Here is an 18,221-nt window from a genome sequence, read left to right on the forward strand (position 1 = left end):
TAGCCGGGCATGGTAGCACACGCCTGTAGTTCCAGCTACTTGGAAGGCTGAGGCAGAGGGCTCACCGGAGCCCAGCAGGTAGAGGCTGCGGTGGCTGGGAGCGGCCACTGCACTCCAGTCTGGGCAACAGAGTGAGACTCCAACTCAAAAAAAAAAGACACTGTTTTAGCTGAATTCCCCCTTTAAGGCCCTGTTTCCAAGTGTAGTTACATTGTGAGGCACTTGGGACTTCAGCTATGGCTTCTGGTGGAATACAGTTCTTCCCATAACAGTTGCTTTAATCTTCCTGTGCCTCACCTATGAGTGGACTGAAGATATGTTGTATTCACACAGCGTAGCCCATAACAGATGCTTAATGGTTTCTCATTGTCTCTGTCCTTATTACTTCAAGCTCCTTGAGACCAGGAAAGCATTCTCTCTCGTCTTGTGTCCTTGCAGTTCCTAGGACAAGCTCCGAATGTGATTGCTTACAAATATTTGCTGAATCCATGTGAATGAGAGCTCAGGGAGCAGAAGGGAGTCCATAATAGTTGTTGTGCATTCCTCTCTTAGATGGATCCAGATACTCGGTGGTAACTAAGAGTTCAGTAACAAAGACTCTCCCAGGTAACAAGTGGAAAGTCAGCATCCCCACTGGAAACAGAACATGCCACACTGAGCCAGTTGAGTGTGGAAAACCTCTCCATTGTGCTGCTTGCCACAGACTCTAGAAAGTTCGTAGGGAAATGATTTATGACAAAATTGCACACACAGAAAGCACCATATCTTCACACAGCCGGGGTTCCCTGGTGATGAGGGACACAAAGACATCACGCACAATAGGTGTCCCTGTCCATTGTCTGCCGATCGCTATCTTTGATCTTTGCAGAGGAGCAATGGTGAGGCACTGTGAACAGATAACAGAACAGAAATCGGAAGAGCAGTGGGCAGGGTGCTGCTCAGGCTTGGTCACGGTGACACCAGGACACCTCACATCCGATGATCTGCATCTTCCCCTGGTGCCTTGAATCCCTTGTGTCCTTCCAGCTGGACTTCAGAGACCCTGCTTTGTCCTCGGCACTTTACAGCATACCACCTGGCACCTGTAGGTTCTTTCTTTCTGAGCCCACCAGAGGGAACGGGTCCATTGTTGTTTTTCCTTGGTCTCATGACACTTTCCTCCCAGTGCATCCACTTCCAGCAGCTCTCCGAAATGGGTTTGACTCTTACATCTTACTTAGTGCTGAGAACTCACTTTGCTGTTCTAAAAGCACTGATATCTGTCGATTGACTTGGAGTCCAGGAGCTGAGTATAAGTTCTTACTGTGTATAATGCCAACAACTTTTACAGATATTAGCAAAGCTGGGAGATAAGATACCAATTCTGTACCTAAGAATTGTACCCTCTAATAATGGCACACTTGGACATGTGATACCAGATGTAAGCCATATGAAAGTTACTCTGACCCGGGCTCGGTGGCTCAGCCTGTAATCCCGCGCCTTTGGGAGGCTGAGGTGAGTGGATTGCCTGAGCCTGCGGGTTCGAGACCCACCTGGGCAGCGAGACCTCATCTCTACAGTAAATCAAAAAATCAGCTGGGTGTGGTAGTGCATGCCTGTAATTCCAGCTACTAGGCGGAAGGATCGCCGGAGCCCAGTAGGTCGAGGCTGCGGTGGCCGAGAGCAGACACTGCACTACAGTCTGGGTGACAGAGTGAGACTCCAACTCAAAAAAAAAAGAAAGTTACTCTGAAATGCCATGGAAGACTGGGGTTAGAACTATGCCTTTAAGGAGGCCCGGGGAGCCACCTGTCAGGACTGACAGCCATCCTAGAGGTGAGTGGTGGAGTGGTAGAGGGCTTTTCACCCTCCGCACATCATCTCACAGGACGATGTCTATCAAGGGCAGGTGCAGACATTCCCATTTAATTGTCTGTGTGGAGTGGGGTCCAGAGGTCACTGTTGTCAGAAGTTCTGCAAGTGATGACAGCGTGCCTCTAGGGAGGAGAGGAGGAGGCGAGGAAGCCAGCGAGTTGGGAGTGACACTATTGTCTTGAGCTCAGGTGCCACCTGGCATACATTCTCAGACTCTTTGGTCTTCATAGTAAGTGAGATGGTGTGACACATAGGGGTCTGACACCCGTCTTCATGGCAGGAGACTCTGCTGCCTGCCTCTATCCTTGGGAGGGACATGTGCTGTCCTGCATGTCCTCTTCTGTCCTGCACAAAGATTGCCGTTCTCTGATCGTTTTCCACTCTACTATGGTAGAGATGGTCTCACCCTTTTTGAGCCTTGGAAACCCAGCCCTCAGACTAACTCCAACCTAGTGAATCTTCCTCTGCTGTTCCAGTCTCCACTTTCTTGATTTTTATTTATCTTTACAACTCTACCATAACTCTGTACATGTTCATATGAAGAGAGCTGTGGGCCAGATACAGAGAGAGGCCCTCCTGTGCCTGAACATGAGTGCTAGGCCAGGGCTTTCTCATCCTGTCATCCTGCCCAACGCAAACGGCTCCCTCCGTGTCATGTGGAAAATGTGGGTGCAGACTCACAGATACACGACTGCAGGTTGCAAGTGTGCTCTACCCATGCACCGGTGGCACAGCAGCGTATGAGCAACTTGCTGGGTGGGGAGCAGATGTCTCTGTGTGGACAAGGACAGCTCTGCCTATGGGCATCTCTTGCTGTGCTTCCTACTGTCTGAGGCCCAGCCTTGGGCCTTCTGAGGAGTCTAACCCAGGCATTCTCTACCAAGGTTGTTCAGCCTGTGTCCTCAGACTCTCCCAGGGGATACAGAGGCATTGAACAAGTGGGAGGGTGTCCCTGGCGATCAAAGGCAGAAGAATGCTGCTGTCCCTAAACAGTTGTTATATGCAGAGGGAGGGGAAAACCTTATCTGTTTTTGAGAACAAATGTGTCATGATTAAGGTATCCAGTTAGTAAAATGGAAAAACAATTTGATTTTGAGAGTTAGTTTATGAACATTTGTCTTTTATTCTTTTTGTTAACAGTGTTAAGTATAAGTTATGTACAAATATTTTGCCTTTTTTTTGAGTTGGAGTCTCACTCTGTCACCCAGACTGGAGGGCAGTGGCACGCTCATGGCCACCGCAGCCTCTATCTGCTGGGTTCCTGCAATCCTTCCGCCTCAGCCTTCCAAGTAGCTGGAACTACAGACATGTGCTATCACACCCAGCTAATTTTTGATTTATTGTAGAGATGAAGTCTCACCAAGTTGTCCAGGTGGGTCTCGAACCCACGGGTTCAGGCAGTCCTCTTGCCTAGGCCTCCCAAAGTGCTGGGATTACAGGCTGAACCACCAAGCCTGGTCAAATATTTTTCTTTACAGAAGTAACACATGATTTATATAGAAAAAATTTAAAATACAGCAAAAAAGAAAAAAAGGGGGGAAAATTGATTAGTAATCCTACCAGCTCAAAAGCACCACTTGGGTATATTTCTTCTACATGGTGGTAGGGGCTGGGGGATAGGGAACCGTGTAAAGGCCTTTGGAACAAGTGAGAGTTTTTACTTAGCAGTAGTGGACATTTTCCACTATGGGCTATGTCATATCTCTATGCATGGACATACTCAAATTCATTGAATCTGTCCATCACTATTGTACATTTATGTTGCTTCTAATTTTTATTTCCAGCTACTATAAACAGTACATTAAAGACCATCCTGGCCGGGCTCAGTGGCTCAGTCTGTAATCCCAGCGCTTTGGGAAGCCGAGGTGAGTGGATTGCCTGAGCCCACGGGTTCGAGACCCGCCAGGGCAACTTGGCAAGACCTCATCTCTACAATAAATCAAAAAAAAATTAGCTGGGCGTGGTAGCGTGCGCCTGTAGTTCCAGCTACTTGGAAGGCTGAGGCGGAAGGATCACCAGAGCCCAGCAGGTCGAGGCTGCAGTGGCCGGGAGCATGCCACTGCACAGCAGTCTCTGGGACAGAGTGAGACTCCAACTCAAAAAAAAAAAAAGACCATCCTTGTAGCTAGTTATTAGCTACAGTATCGTTTGGATGATATAAAAATTTAGTATAGGGCTGGGCGTAGTGGCTCAAGCCTATAATCCCAGCACTTTGGGAGGCCGATGCGAGAGGATTGCCTGAGTCCACTGGTTCAAGACCAGCCTGGGCAACATGGTGAGACCTCTTTATAATAAATCAAAAAATTAGCCGGGCTTGGTGGCTCAGCCTGTAATCCTGTGCTTTGGGAGGCTGAGGTGAGTGGATTGCCTGAGCCCATGGGTTTGAGACCCACCTGGACAACTTGGCGAGACCTTGTTTCTACAATAAAATTTTTAAAAAATCAGCCAGGCATGGTAGCATGTGCCTGTAATTCCGGCTACTTGGAAGGCTGAGGCAGAAGGATCGCCAGAGCCCAGCAGGTTAAGACTGCAGTAGCCATGAGCGTGCCACTGCACTCCAGCCTGGGCAACAGAGTGAGACTCCAACTCAAAAAAAAAAATAATTAGTATATTTGTGACAAGGAATAGCAACTTGAAGTACAGTGAGAAAGAATGTCATTGCATATAATATATATAGGCTTAACTTCAAAATAGCAAGCTTAAATCTTCCCTTGTGGTACGCCTGACAGATTTCACTGATGATCTTGGAGGTGTGGCATGCAGCTATTGCTGGAATGGAGTAACACATGGTGTTCAAAGTCGGAACCATAATTGATTTAATGCATATCTTTGCTGCTTTGACATGTCAGTTATCCTTTATGAAAAGAGGAATTCTATACACTGGTAATATATAAATAAAATTATAAGAACATGTAATACCATAACATGATATTTAATGATCAACCTGGTTTTTTAAGAGAAGAAAAAGTAGCTTTTGCTGGGTTTGGTGGCTCACCCTGAAATCCCAGCACTTTGGAAGGCTGAGGTGAGTGGATTGCCTGAGCCCACAGGTTCGAGACCCACGTGGGCAACTTGGCGAGACCTCATCTCCACAATAAATCAAAAATTAGCCGGGCGTGGTAGTGTGCACCTGTAGCTCCGGCTACTTGGAAGGCTGAGGGGGAAGGATCACCAGAACCCAGCAGGTGGAGGCCACGGTGGCCGGGAGCATGCCACTGCACTCCAATCGGAGCAACAGAGTGAGACTCCAACTCAAAAAAAAGAAAAAGTAGCTTTTGTCATTGTTTACATGTTCTCTGGTACTGTTTGAGTCATAACCAGAATCACGAAATCTGAGATCCCAAAGTCTGTGTCCTCCCTGCCTCCCTCCAATTCTGAGAGGCAGCTCTGTGTCTCTTTCTTTGAATACTAAGTACTTTTCATTTTATTCTTGCCTTTGTGCCTTTGGCTTTGAGCCCTGTTGTGGCAGTAGTTTGTACTTCAAGGTGTGTTTTTCATTTTTGTGTGAGGACTCTGGGAGGCCAGCAGAAGCCTCTCTGGAGTCCTGGCCCTCTTTCAGTCTCCACATTAAGGAGGTAGGGTCTCTTTACCCAGGGCTTCCTGGATATAACTGTGGTTTGATTCCAACTCATAATCCCTGACCATTTTAACTGATGGGACAAGGACTGAAACGGCAGTCTCTGGAGGATGGAATACTCTGAGCTTCCTTGAGAGTGAGTATTCATCTCTTCTGGGCCCTTGACCATTTCCCTGATTTGATCCTAAATCTTTTTCTCTCTTTCCCTTTCCTTAGGCAGGAGGCTCCCAAGTAATTTTCACAAATCCTTTGGAAATCGTCAAGATCCGCTTGCAAGTGGCTGGAGAAATCACCACGGGACCCCGAGTCAGTGCCCTGTCCGTGGTGCGGGACCTAGGCTTCTTTGGGATCTACAAGGTAACTTTCTTTAGTAGGTTACATGGTTGCTTTCTCGTCTCCTTAAAGTAGTCACTGTTAACAGCATGAAGTCCATTTCCTCCATTCTACGCCTGGAGAAGATACTGTGTTGGAGCTTAGAGGGGACCTTTACGCCAGTTAGGAGGAGCCACCATGCTGGTCATCTAGGATGACTGTGGTGTGTGAAGCACCCCAAGAGCTGCCCAGCACAGCTGTCTGCAGCAACACTACCGGGGCTTTAGTTGTGTTTGTTACCAGTTACAAAAATTGAATTCTCAGTGCCATCTTCCAGGAAGGATGTCAGGGTCACAGAGCACCATGTGTTGGGAGAGAGCTGCCCATCCCAGAATTTCTCTTCTGACCCCAAGCATCTGGTCCTACCCATGTTTTCTATTGGTATGTGTGCCTTGTCTTAATTATTATAAACCTTAGCCATTTTTTCATTTTAAAATATGGTTTTTCAGAATGATTGTGAAACAAAACTTGGAGAGAATTCTTGAAATTTGTTATTCACACTACTCTACCAAAAAGTTGTAATGGAGAACGAGTGTGGTGGCTCACACCTATAATCCCAGCACTTTGGGAAATTGAGGCAAGAGGATTGCCTGAGCCCAGAAGTTAGAGACCACCCTGGGCAACTTGACAAGACCTCATCTGTACAATAAATCTAGCTGGGCGTGGTGGCACATACCTGTGCTTCCAGCTGCTTGGAAGGCTGAGGTGGAAGAATCTTCTGGGCCCAGCAGTTCGAGGTTGCAGTTCGCCACTGCACTCCAGCCTGAGACTCTGACTCAAAAAAAAAAAAAAGTTTTAATGGAATATACTAAGGCCCTCCGCATATATGCCCAGCTATAGGGCTTTATAAAACATAAAGTATTCACCAGTTTCAGTGAGAGGACTTTTAAAAACTGTTTTGTGCCAACTTGAATAACTAAACTTTTAGGGAAGTAGGGGGGAAAAGTCAAATGTCTACTTAAAATGGTTTCTTTTTTTTGCACAGAAACATACAATCACATCAGAAAAAATTAATATTGCTTTTTTCTATACATATAAAAAACTGTCATTTAAATTATTCCTATGAATTTTGAATCAGTGTCTTGATCACCAGCTAATCCACTTTTGGGTCATCTGTTGGAATGGTTTAACAAAGTGCATTGTCCTCATTTTCATCTCAAGCATTGCACGGTGAAGCACTTTGGTTCCCCATGTGTAATATTGTTTCTGGAATTTTTTTCCCATAGACAAATAACACTAAGACAGCTGATTTCTTTTTTCTATTTCCAATTCATTCTGAACGGATATCACTGGTTCCCATAATGTGGCAACTTACCCTTTTGCTTTTTACAGTGAACTTTAAGTGGCCTGTTTTGACATTCGCACAGCATTTGTGAGCTCCCCTCCTCCCCAAATACTTTCCACTTTTCTTTTTAACCTGAGTTCTGCAGGTGACCTCGGTAAAAACCAGAATTAGTCATAATTGAGGTTGTTTCAGGCAAATCTGCCTTCTCTACATGGCATTCTGTACTTCTCAAGGTCAAGTGATTGGGAGAGTACCCCATCATCTGAGATTTTGTGAGGATCAGACATAAAGTGATGTCTTCTTTCCTGGGATTAATTTTTGTAGGGAAAAACTTACCTTATATTTAGGCATATGTGGTGTTTAGGAGTAAGCATGCTCTAAAATGCTCAATCTGTGATTGTGCCACATAGCGCAATGTTCTATAGCTATTTTGTTTACAATTTCAGCTGTAAAAAAATAGCATTGATCAATTTGAAGAAAAATCATCATCTTTTCTAAATTTTCAGGCTCTTACAATCTATAATATGGTGTAGCAACATGTCACTTTGACAGGATGCCAAGAGTCTTTCAGTGGGTTGTCTAGTAAAAAGCACTTAGTACTATGGCAGCAACTGTTATCGAAATGTCTAGATGGATAAAATGGTGAAAACTTGTTTGTTGATACTGAAACAGAAACTGTTAAACTGCAAAGGATACAGCGCTAGGGCGGGGGCTTTTCATCTTCACATTATTTCATAATCTTAATCCCCTGAAACATTCCTTGGAAGGAACTGGCATCCTGAATTTTGTAGTTTGGTGGAGAACGACTGCCAGCTGTGGTATCTGAGCTGAAACTGGGGCTCAGAAGTTTCTTGTTTCCACTTTGGTGCTAAAATTGATTTCCTGAAATAAGCAGGATTGCTCAAGTCGGAGCAAGAGAACTGGCCCATATGAAGTGAGTTTAATTACTAGTCTAGTGGTTTAATCTAGTTCAGAGGCATTCCACAGGGCTCGGTGCACCTTCCCAAGCGCTGTTTTTGGTGTGTTGGTAATTACCAAGCAAAGTCACAAAGGCTTTGAGCTTCTGGAAACTTGGTTTCCTTGCAAGAGAGTGACCTGGTGATCTCTGCCTCCTGCAACCCTTGGGATCAGCTAAATTCGGTAGCTTGTGCATCTGGGCTTCATTTGGAGGCATTCCCCTCTGTGGGGTGGCCCCTTCCAGTCCGACTGGCGCTTGCATCGCCATCCTGGGTGACCCTATTTGTATCCCCCCCCAGCTTGGGCTTTGTTCCTTGGGTACTTCTCCAGGTCCACCCTTTCACCTCCTTCCTGGGCCAGAAAATCATTTCAGCAGGATCCACCTTTTAGGGAGCATCACAGCTGTCGCTGTAGTTTCATCTATTTCTCTTTGCTTTTCTCTGTTTCTTGGCTTGGCTGGATAAAAAAATGCACCAGCCCAAAAGTGACCTCATAGCCACTTATAGACCTGGAATGTGTCCCTCCTGGTGGCTGTTCACCTGGAGGTGTTCTAGCTTTAGTTGGGACAGTTAATCTTCCTTCTCCTTTGTCGCTGTTGTTAACATCACAATGCAGGCCCGCCAGGGTGGCAGCTGGCCCCTGCCTGTGTGTTGAGGCTTGCCTGCTAACCTTCCCCCACTGAACTTAGCCTGGCTTTCTGCCCTCTCCTGAATTGATTTGCAAAACACCAAACTCTTCCCACTCCACAATAAATGGCAGAATACTTGCCTAGAAATACATTTGCATCTGAAATAAAGGGAGAAAACAGTAAACATTTTGCATTCCTGAAGTTCAAATAGTTTGAGCAGATATGGGTGGGCTGGTGGGAGCCAACAGTATAAACAAAGCCCCCCTCTCAAATGCTCACGTTGGGAGAGACTTCCTTGCAGCACAGGGGGATAGGTGGTTGAAATAATGGCAGCCTAATTGATTAACTTTGAAAGAGCTATTTGAGTATATTGTGACTACAAAATGGCTAGAACAGTGCTGGGCACACATCAACTTGCAGGAAGAGTGCTCTGAGTAAGTGAATTCATCTGATTTACATTTTAAGTGAATCCTCTGGCAGTTGTGGCAGCAATGAATTTAGGAGAGTCAAGAGTCAAAATAAAGCCCTGGAGAGGTTTCCACTGAGGAATGGGCACCCAAGACGGTCTGTGAGGTCACTGTGTGCATGAAGTCATGGGAATAGGTAGGAACTCTAGACTGCAGAACTGCCATGGACCTCATGGCCACCGGGGTCAGGTGGCAAAAAGGGCTGTGGGTAGAGAAAACAGCAGAGGCAACTGTTGATGGAAGGATGGTGTCATGGGAGCCAGTAGGGGAATGGGGCATGGGGGAAGAGAAACAGGCGATGGCATAAGGCGATGGTATCATGTGCTGCAGAGACCAGGGGGACCCAGGGCAAGAAAGGCCTTGAACTATTCCCAGTGACATCTCCTTGTGTTCATTTGAGTAGTTTTGTGGCACAACCTACAGGATAGGAGAAAAGATTTGCAAACCTTGTATCTGATAAAGGGCTAATGTGCAAAATAGATGAGGAACTTCTGCTACTCAGTAGCAAAACCTGATAACATAGCCTGTTTTCACATAACAACAGTGGGCAGGGGACTTGAATAGACATTTCTCCAAAGAAGACATGCCAATGGCCAACATGTGTGGTAAGATGTTGGACATTGCTGATCATCAGGGAAATGCAGATCAGAACTACAGTGAGATGTGATTTCACACCTGTGAGGACAGCTGCTGTCAAAAAACCAAAAGATAAGAAGTGGTGATACAGATATGGAGAAATCGGAATCCTTGGTGGTGGATATGCAGAATAGAATGGTGCAGTTGCTATGGAAAAGCATGTGGAGTTTTCACAAAAAGTTAAAAGTAGAACCACTATGAGGTCCAGCAGTCCCACTTCTGGGTGTATGTCAAGAAGAGTTGAAGCCAGGCTCAGTGGCTCAGCCTGTAATCCCGTGCCTTTGAGAGGCTGAGGTGAGTGGATTGCCTGAGCCCGCGGGTTCGAGACCCACCTGGGCAACTTGGCGAGACCTCATCTCTACAATAAATCAAAAATTAGCTGGGTGTGGTAGCTCGCGCCTGTAGTTCCAGCTACTTGGAAGGCTGAGGTGGAAGGATCATCGGAGCCCAGCTGGTCGAGGCTGCAGTGGCCAGGAGCGTCCACTACACTCCAGTCTGGGTGACAGAGTGAAACTCCAACTCAAAAAAGAAGAGTTGAAATCAGATACATCAAAGAGATACCTGCACTCCCATGTTCATTGCAACATTTGCAATACACAAGATATGAAATAACCCAGATGTCTAACAGTAGACGAATGGATACAGAAAATATGGCATATTTATGTAATAGAATACTATCCAAAAGACAGAAATCCTACATTTACCATGACATAGATAAACTGAAAGAGATGACAGAATAATGCAGGACTTGACTTAACTTGGTGTACAAGAGAGTGACTGACACTTTTCACCAACATACCAGCACCAAAAGTTGGGGGGAAAAAAACACTGTGCCATACTGGTAGCTTTTTATTCTCTTTGTCAGAAATACCTGCCATAAAACAAACATTTTGGACATTTTATTGTCTCATTTAAGGAAAGATTTTTAGATATTTTAGGAGAGTGTATCAAGTATCTTTAGGGGCCAGGTTTGTATCTAATATGGCATGAGCTTTTTAATAATATTGGAATCCTGGTAATGTCCATATTCTGATTAAAGAAAACAACCCAAAAAGGAGATTGTCTTGACAAAGCATTCATCCCAGTGTTTCAGGTGACAACTGCTGAAAGAGGAGAGTAGTTACACCTGCACAGTCATAGGGTTGTCATGGGGGCTTACTGAAGTAATGCTCGTAGGGCACATAGGATGGAACTTAGTGCAGTGTACACAGAATATGTTGTCATTAATTTTTGAGTACAGAATGTCAACTAAAGGGCCCATGCCAAAGTACCCAGCAGTCCTGGGTAATTTCTGCTGCTGTTACTCCCTCTACGCCAGACTTTCTTCTTTAGACTTTGGAATAACAAATACAAAGAAGATGTTTAGAAGAATATTATTTTTTGTCAAACAATGCCTAGCCGGGCTCGGTGGCTCAGCCTGTAATCCCGCACATTGGGAGGCTGAGTGGATTGCCTGAGCCCGCGGGTTCGAGACCCGCTGGGGTAACCTGGCGAGACCTCATCTCTACAATAAACCAAAATTTAGCAGTGTGGTAGCATGCACCTGTAGTTCCAGCTACTTGGAAGGCTGAGCGGAATGATCGCCAGAGCCCAGCAGGTCGAGGCTGTGGTGGCCGGGAGCGGCCACTGCACTCCAGTCTGGGCGACAGAGTGAGACTCCAACTCAAAAAAAAAAAACAATGCCTAAAGAGATTGGGTATGCTAACAGGGCTAGGAAAAAAGGGTTCTTAACCATATTAGCACATGACTAATTTTTGCCATTCTTCTGTGCACTCATCTGATGTTTGTTGACTGCTAACACTCTATTGGGTGCTAGATTTACAGAGATATATCCAATATCATTGCCTTCAAAGTGATCCGTGCTGGCGAGGGAATTTATTATCACCTTTTGTTGAAGGTGCTAAGTACTGAAGTAGATACTTTATGTTAATTATTGGATTTAAGTGTAATGTGTCTGCATGAATGTTATTCACATTTTATAGATGAGGAACTTGAGGCCCAGAAATTTTAAGAGACTTTACCCACCACAGACTGCTGCTAGATGGCTGAGCAGTGACCTGCGCCCGGGCCTCTCATGGCAGAGCCTGGACTCTTGCTGCTGCAGGGTGCTGTCGGGGTATGAAGGGGCAGGTATGGAGGGGCAGGCACGGATCCATGTTTAAGACAATCCATCTCGAATGTGTGTTTCTTTGCATGCAGTGTTCTCTATCTGAGAAGCCCCCTCTTCAAGGACAAAGCATGCAAAAGAGCTGCACACAGCACATGGTGTGGTGATACCCAGGAGACTCACCTTAGCCAGCTAATTATCCCTAACTGTGGACATTGTGGAGAAATGGCCCTTGTAGAGTGTGTTAAGGGGTTAGGAAAAAAGAGCTTTTTTTGTTTGTTTTGTTTTTTCTTCCTAGACTCTGTGATCTACATTAAGGAGAAAAGCAAAAAACTGTCTGAGGGCCCTGGCTACATAGTCATTGCACAGTTTCAAGGAAATTTGTCAAGAGAAAATGTCAAGAACAACCATCTTGAGTATCTCCTTAGTAAGCCATTGAGTTTTCTTTATAGGGTTTCTAACTATTGGCAGATCATATATTTGAACTGATCATCTATTTGAAAACAACTAAAAGCTTTAAATAGTGTGTTTTGTAAAAGTCTTTCTGGATACAAGTTGGCAAGGTAGTGAGGAATGTTCAAGCCTAAAACTCTGAAAGGCAACAGAACCCTCAAGCTGGCTTTTGCCTTGACTCTCCCAAACAGTCATGTGAGCATTAATTTTTGAAGCCTCAGGAAACCATCAGGTATTGCCTAAGGGGCAAAGTCTAAAAGAACAGGGCTAGGTTGAAGGTGGGACCAGCAAGGCACCAAGGGCACAGCATGTAAGCAGGTGTTCACTTCAGGGCCAGTCCTACATGAGCACAGCCCTACAGTGAATGCCTCCTTTGAGTTTCTGCTGCAGGCACCACTCTTGTCTTATCCTTTTCCAGGTCCTGAAGAAAGTCCTCCCCAGTATGCTGGGACCTCAAAAGGCCACACCCTCAGTGGAAGGATAAAATCACAATACTCCCTTCAGCCCTAGGCTACAAGGAAAATTGCCTTGCTTCTCTGCAAAGGGAGAGAAAGGGGGTGGGGAATGGGGGGGTGGGGAAACCCTCCCTTGAGAATCAGGAACTTCAAGCGGGTCTCATGGGTTTGCAAAATTTATGTTTGGGGATAATATGGAAAAGCTTGAGTTGGGAATTTATTTTCAAATACTCTTGGTATTGCCTCCAGGTATCTGACAGAAGAAAACACAATTCTATGTAGAGAAAACTGCCTTCAACCCATCCCTCAAAGAATTTTCATAGGTAGTGGTTCAAAATGAGCAGCTCACAATAAAAAAAATCTCAAGTCACATAAGGATATAAGATACTTTGAGAAGAGATAGCAAAAGCAATAGGAAGCATTCGAAACACAAAGATTTAAAATTTTTAAATCATCAGCAATATAAAGTGAATTTTTTTTAATATTTAAAAGTGTGAGAATATTTATGATTAAAATTTTAAATTCAACAGATATGCCTTTAATAGCAGAGTAAACACAGCTCAAGAGAGAATTAGTTAACTGGAAGATAAATTATTTAGAATGCATTCTGAGAGAAAAGGATTGACATAGACATGTAGGGATGAAAAGGAAAAGCTTTTGCCTTCACCCTCTGAAAGTTCACTGGAAACAAACCAACAGGCCAGGCACAGTGGCTCACACCTATAATCCCAACACTTTGGGAGGCTGAGGCGAGAGGATTGCTTGGACCCAGGAGTTTAAGACCAGTCTGGGCAACATAGCAAGACCTCGTCTCTAATTTAAAAAGAAAAAGAAAACAAAGTGACAAAAGGCAGATTAATAGGAGAAAACATACAAATTTATTTTAGTTTGCACAACGCAGAGGAATCACAGGAGACTGATTACCCAGTAACCCAATGGAGTACAGATGCTCATATATCCTTTTTTTTTTTCCTTTCTTTAAGTTGGAGTCTCACTCTGTCGCCCAGACTGGAGTACAGTGGCCGCTCCCGGCCACCACAGCCTCAACCTGCTGGGCTCCAGCGATCCTTCCACCTCAGCCTTCCAAGTAGCCGGAATTACAGGCATTTTTTGATTTATTGTAGAGATGAGGTCTCGCTGCCCAGGCGGGTCTCGAACCCACGGGCTCAGGCAATCCACTCCCCTCAGCCTCCCAAAGGCATGGGATTACAGGCTGAGCCACCAAGCCCGGCTTCATATATCCTTCTTTATAGGGGAAGGGGAGATGAGTAGTGGAGGAGTAAGTGATTTTTAAGGGTAACAAATGAGCTTAGTGCTCATACAATGGTACTTAAATAATGCGAGTTAGAAATTGAATGATACCAGAGAACAAACTGACTGGGGACAGAGTGAGTCTGGCTCTACATGTGGCTTTTTTTTTTTTGTGTTGAAGTCTCACTCTGTTGCCCAGACTGGAGTGCAGTGGCCGCTCCCAGCCACCGCAGCCTCGACCTGCTGGGCTCCAGTGATCCTTCCACCTCAGCCTTCCAAGTAGCTGGGACTACAGGCGTGCACTACCACACCCGGCTAATTTTTTTTGATTTATTGTAGAGATGAGGTCTTGCCAAGTTGTCCAGGCGGGTCTCAAACCCGCAATCCACTCACCTCAACCTCCCAAAGGCGTGGGATTACAGGCTGAGCCACCAAGCCCGGCTTACGTGTGGTATTTAATATTCAGTCTTTTCCTCTGTGATACAAGTTTTGATCTTCTCTGGTTAATGAAATCCCAGGGAAGAAATCAAAGGCAATTATGTTGTTCTTTAAGGGCCAGTTTCTAGGTAGAACAGCTTTATCCTGTGCTTTGGGAGAGACAGCAAGGTGGGATGGAGGAGGTGGTCAGAGAGCGACCTCATTTCCAAGCCCTTTCTATTTCAAAGCATTCGGCATGCCAAGCATCATGTTGAGGGTGATGTTTGGCATTGCCACAAAGGAGAGCATGAGATGGTCTAATAGGTATAAAAGGAAATCAGAAGAAAAGGAGAGATGATGGCTGAAGATTTTGTAGAACTATAAAAGCTATAGATCCAGGATTCAAGAAGTATGACAGTGCAAGTGTGGGACAAATAACATTAATCCAAACCAGACATGTGCTGAACACCAGAGCTAGAGAGAGCTCTCAAGTGGCCAGAGAAAAAGTAGATTTGCCCTCAAAGGGACAACTAAGGAATTGACAGCAAGCCTAAGAACAGGGCCTTGGAAGCTGGAGGACAGCAAGGTGGTATCTTCAGTGTGGAGAGGAGAAAGCCTTCCAACATAGAATTCTATACCCTATAAAAACATCTTTAAGGAATAGGGGTGAAGACCTATTTTCGACTAGCAACACTCAGAAAGCCTATCACTAGTAGAATTTCTGTTTTTTTTTCCTTTTAATTTCAGAAGTGGGGGTACAAGTGCTTGATTGTTACATGGACATATTATATAGTGGTGGTGTGGTGTTGGAGGAAAGGGCATGCTCATTCCCTCTTAGTGGGATTATAAACTAGTTCAACCTCTATGAAATACAGTAGGAGATTTCTCAAAAAAACTAAAAATTGAATTGCTATTCAACCCAGCAATTCCACTGCTAGGGATCTACCCAAAAGAAAAAAAAATCATGATATAAGAATGATATTTGTACCCATATGTTATTGTAGCACTATTCAGGGTAGCAAAATCATGGAACCAACCTAAGTGTCTACCAGCAATTGACTGGATAAAGAAAATGTGGTATGTGTATACACACACACACACACACACACACACACACACACACACACCCCCATGGAATACTATACAGTCATAAACAAGATTGAAATCATGTTCTTTGCAGCAACATGGATGGAGCTGGAGATCATCATCCTCTGTGAACTAACTCAGAAATAGTAGAATCTTTTTTTTTTGAGCTGGAGTCTCACTCTGTCACCCAGACTGAAGTACAATGGCATGCTCCTGGCCACCGCAGCCTCGACCTGCTGGGCTCCGAGATCCTTCCACCTCAACCTTCCAAGTAGCTGTAACTACAGGCGTGTGATACTACGCCCGACTAATTTTTTGATTTATTGTAGAGATGCGGGCTTGCCAAGTTGCCCAGGCAGTTCTCGAACCCTCAGGCTCAGGCAGTCCACTCACCTCAGCCTCCCAAAGCATGGGATTACAGGCTGAGCCACCGAGCCCGGCCAATAGTAGAATCTTAATAGAGGAAATTATAATGTACTTCAGGTAGAAGAAAATTGAGCCCAGGTGGAGCTAGAGCAGGACTGAGATAAAAGAGAGTGGTATATGTTTAGTCTAAGTCCTACTGCCCTAATTTAAATATACCATGGCAATTAGAGGTACCTAATGTTGTTGTTAAAGAATTGAGGTGACAGTGATAGAATGGGGTTGCTTTTAATTTAGTCAGAAGCACAATGTGTTGTACAGGAGGAAGATAAAGAAAACAAAGACTGATAATCCAGTGTGCATATTAAAATTCCCAGAGCAAGCACTTCAACTGGAAGTTGATCTTGCAACTTCCAGGCAGGTAATGGGGAAGGGTGGGGACGTGGAAGAAGAAGGCAAGAAAGGAAAGAAGAACATGGAAAAGGAGAGACATTTTACAGGTTAGTTTGTGAAGGTGACATGACTAGCAGCTTGGGTACTGAAACTCCATGTGATAAACTCTGCCACATCCAGGGTTTCCAGCCCAAGTGGCAAGCATTGTTGATGCCAGAGCAAGATACAGTAGAAAAATGGACAACTGGAACTGACCCAAGAGTGACATTTCCTACAAAAACCCAAACTCCCTGCAGTGTTTTCTTAGAATTACAGTGAAATTGAGGAGAAACTGATGACCTAAACGAAACCAAATAATAGCCATTCATATTTTATACTCAAACTGAAGTCACTTCGATTGCCACTGATACCAAGTCTTCAGGTGTTGGCTGGCTTACCTGGTTTTAACACCAGTGACACAGTCACATAGCAGGTCTTGGCACCAGTGGTATTTCTTAGCAAGATGCTGAAATTTTCCCTGTTCCCCGGGCACATGGGGTCTCGCCTGACTCTCACCCCTGACTGGGCAGCAGAGGTGCAGCTGTGCCATGTATCTAAGGGTTAACTCACTTGGAGAAGCCTGGAGGAACGCTGAGGGATCAAGACATGACATGCAACCATTGTTTGTAGCTCAGGATCAAAATATACAATTAGACATGCCAAATAAATTCTCAACTTGTGAAGTCGGAAAGAGGCTGGGTGGCTCTGACGACAGGTGCCAAGGAGCCTTGAATAGCCTCTCAGACAGGTGCAGCGCTGTGTCTCGGTGCTGCATGGTCCCAGTCTGGCATTCCTGTACTAGACAATGTGCATTCACGGCTGGAGTCTCTGCTAAGCCTCCGACTCCCAGACCTGCTGGCTCCTGGTACCCGCCCGACACAGAGGTGCCTTTGTGAGTGTAATTACCTCTCCCTGTATTAGAAGTCCCCTGTTTAGAGCTGTGTTTGCAGGTACAACCGGAACACGCAGGAATTAGCATGCAAAAGGCCCACCCTGGCCCTCACTTCCTTATCAGCACCTTCTGTCAGGGCTGGCTTTTCCTTCTTTGGGCTGATTGGGCAGGTGTGATACTATCCAAGAGGAGAGGCTTTAGAAGAAGTCTTTAGAGACAGCTCTGGTTATGGATGAGAGAGAGAAATAGTGAGAGACAGAGACAGAGAGAAAGACAGGAAGAGACAGGGGCGGGGAGGGAGAGAGAGGAAAGGAGGAAGAACTAGTGAGACACAGAGAGTGAAAGAGACAGAGAAAGAGGCAGAGAAATAGAGACAGAAATAGACAGAGAGGGAGATAGGGAAGGAGAGAGAGAGAGCCTGTTGTGTTATATCTTTAGGCAATTTTATGCCAGAGAGAGCTGGCAGAGTAAACTTGAGGGGATGATTCCAGCAACCTGAGAACTGATTAAAGCTTCCTTGGGCTTTCAACACAGTGTCCACATCAAAGGCATGAGAAGCAAACCGAGTGATTCTCTTGCCGTGATGACACTGCGGTCAGTGTCTCTAAGCCTGTCCCGCCGGCCCGTGTCAATTGTGGACTGTGAGCTTGGGGCTGAGTGAGGCCTTGTCAATTGTGGACTGTGAGCCTGGGGCTGAGGCCTACCCCCAGAAGCTTTCCTGAACTCTAAGTGGATTGATGATGGACAGATTTCAGTGTGGTGCAGAGTTGGGCGGAGCCAGAAGCGAACTCCCTGGGTCTGAGTTGTGATTGAGTTTGAGTTTGTAACTTGTAGTTCTACCCTGGGGGGCTTTGTATTGCCCCCCTCTGTAAATGAGTGTGCTTTTTATTAGAAAGGAAAAACTCAGCTGGGCTCGGTGGCTCAGCCTGAAATCCCAGCACTTTGGGAGGCTGAGGTGAGTGGATTGCCTGAGCCCGTGGGTTCAAGAC

At 45.3% G+C, this 18,221-nt stretch overlaps 1 protein-coding gene across 1 annotated transcript in view; it reads left to right on the forward strand.

Moving 5' to 3' along the window:
* Positions 1-18,221, forward strand: part of SLC25A13 (solute carrier family 25 member 13) — a 145,921-nt gene that overhangs the window by 108,057 nt on the left and 19,643 nt on the right. The window contains exon 13 of the mRNA XM_021706896.1: positions 5,648-5,788. Coding sequence (XP_021562571.1) covers positions 5,648-5,788 — 141 coding nt within the window. The remainder of the gene's footprint in view (positions 1-5,647; positions 5,789-18,221) is intronic.

The sequence above is a fragment of the Carlito syrichta genome, unplaced genomic scaffold (assembly GCF_000164805.1).
Source record: "Carlito syrichta isolate Samal-C Ts95f unplaced genomic scaffold, Tarsius_syrichta-2.0.1 Scaffold316198, whole genome shotgun sequence".
NCBI classification, from domain to species: Eukaryota; Metazoa; Chordata; class Mammalia; order Primates; family Tarsiidae; genus Carlito; species Carlito syrichta.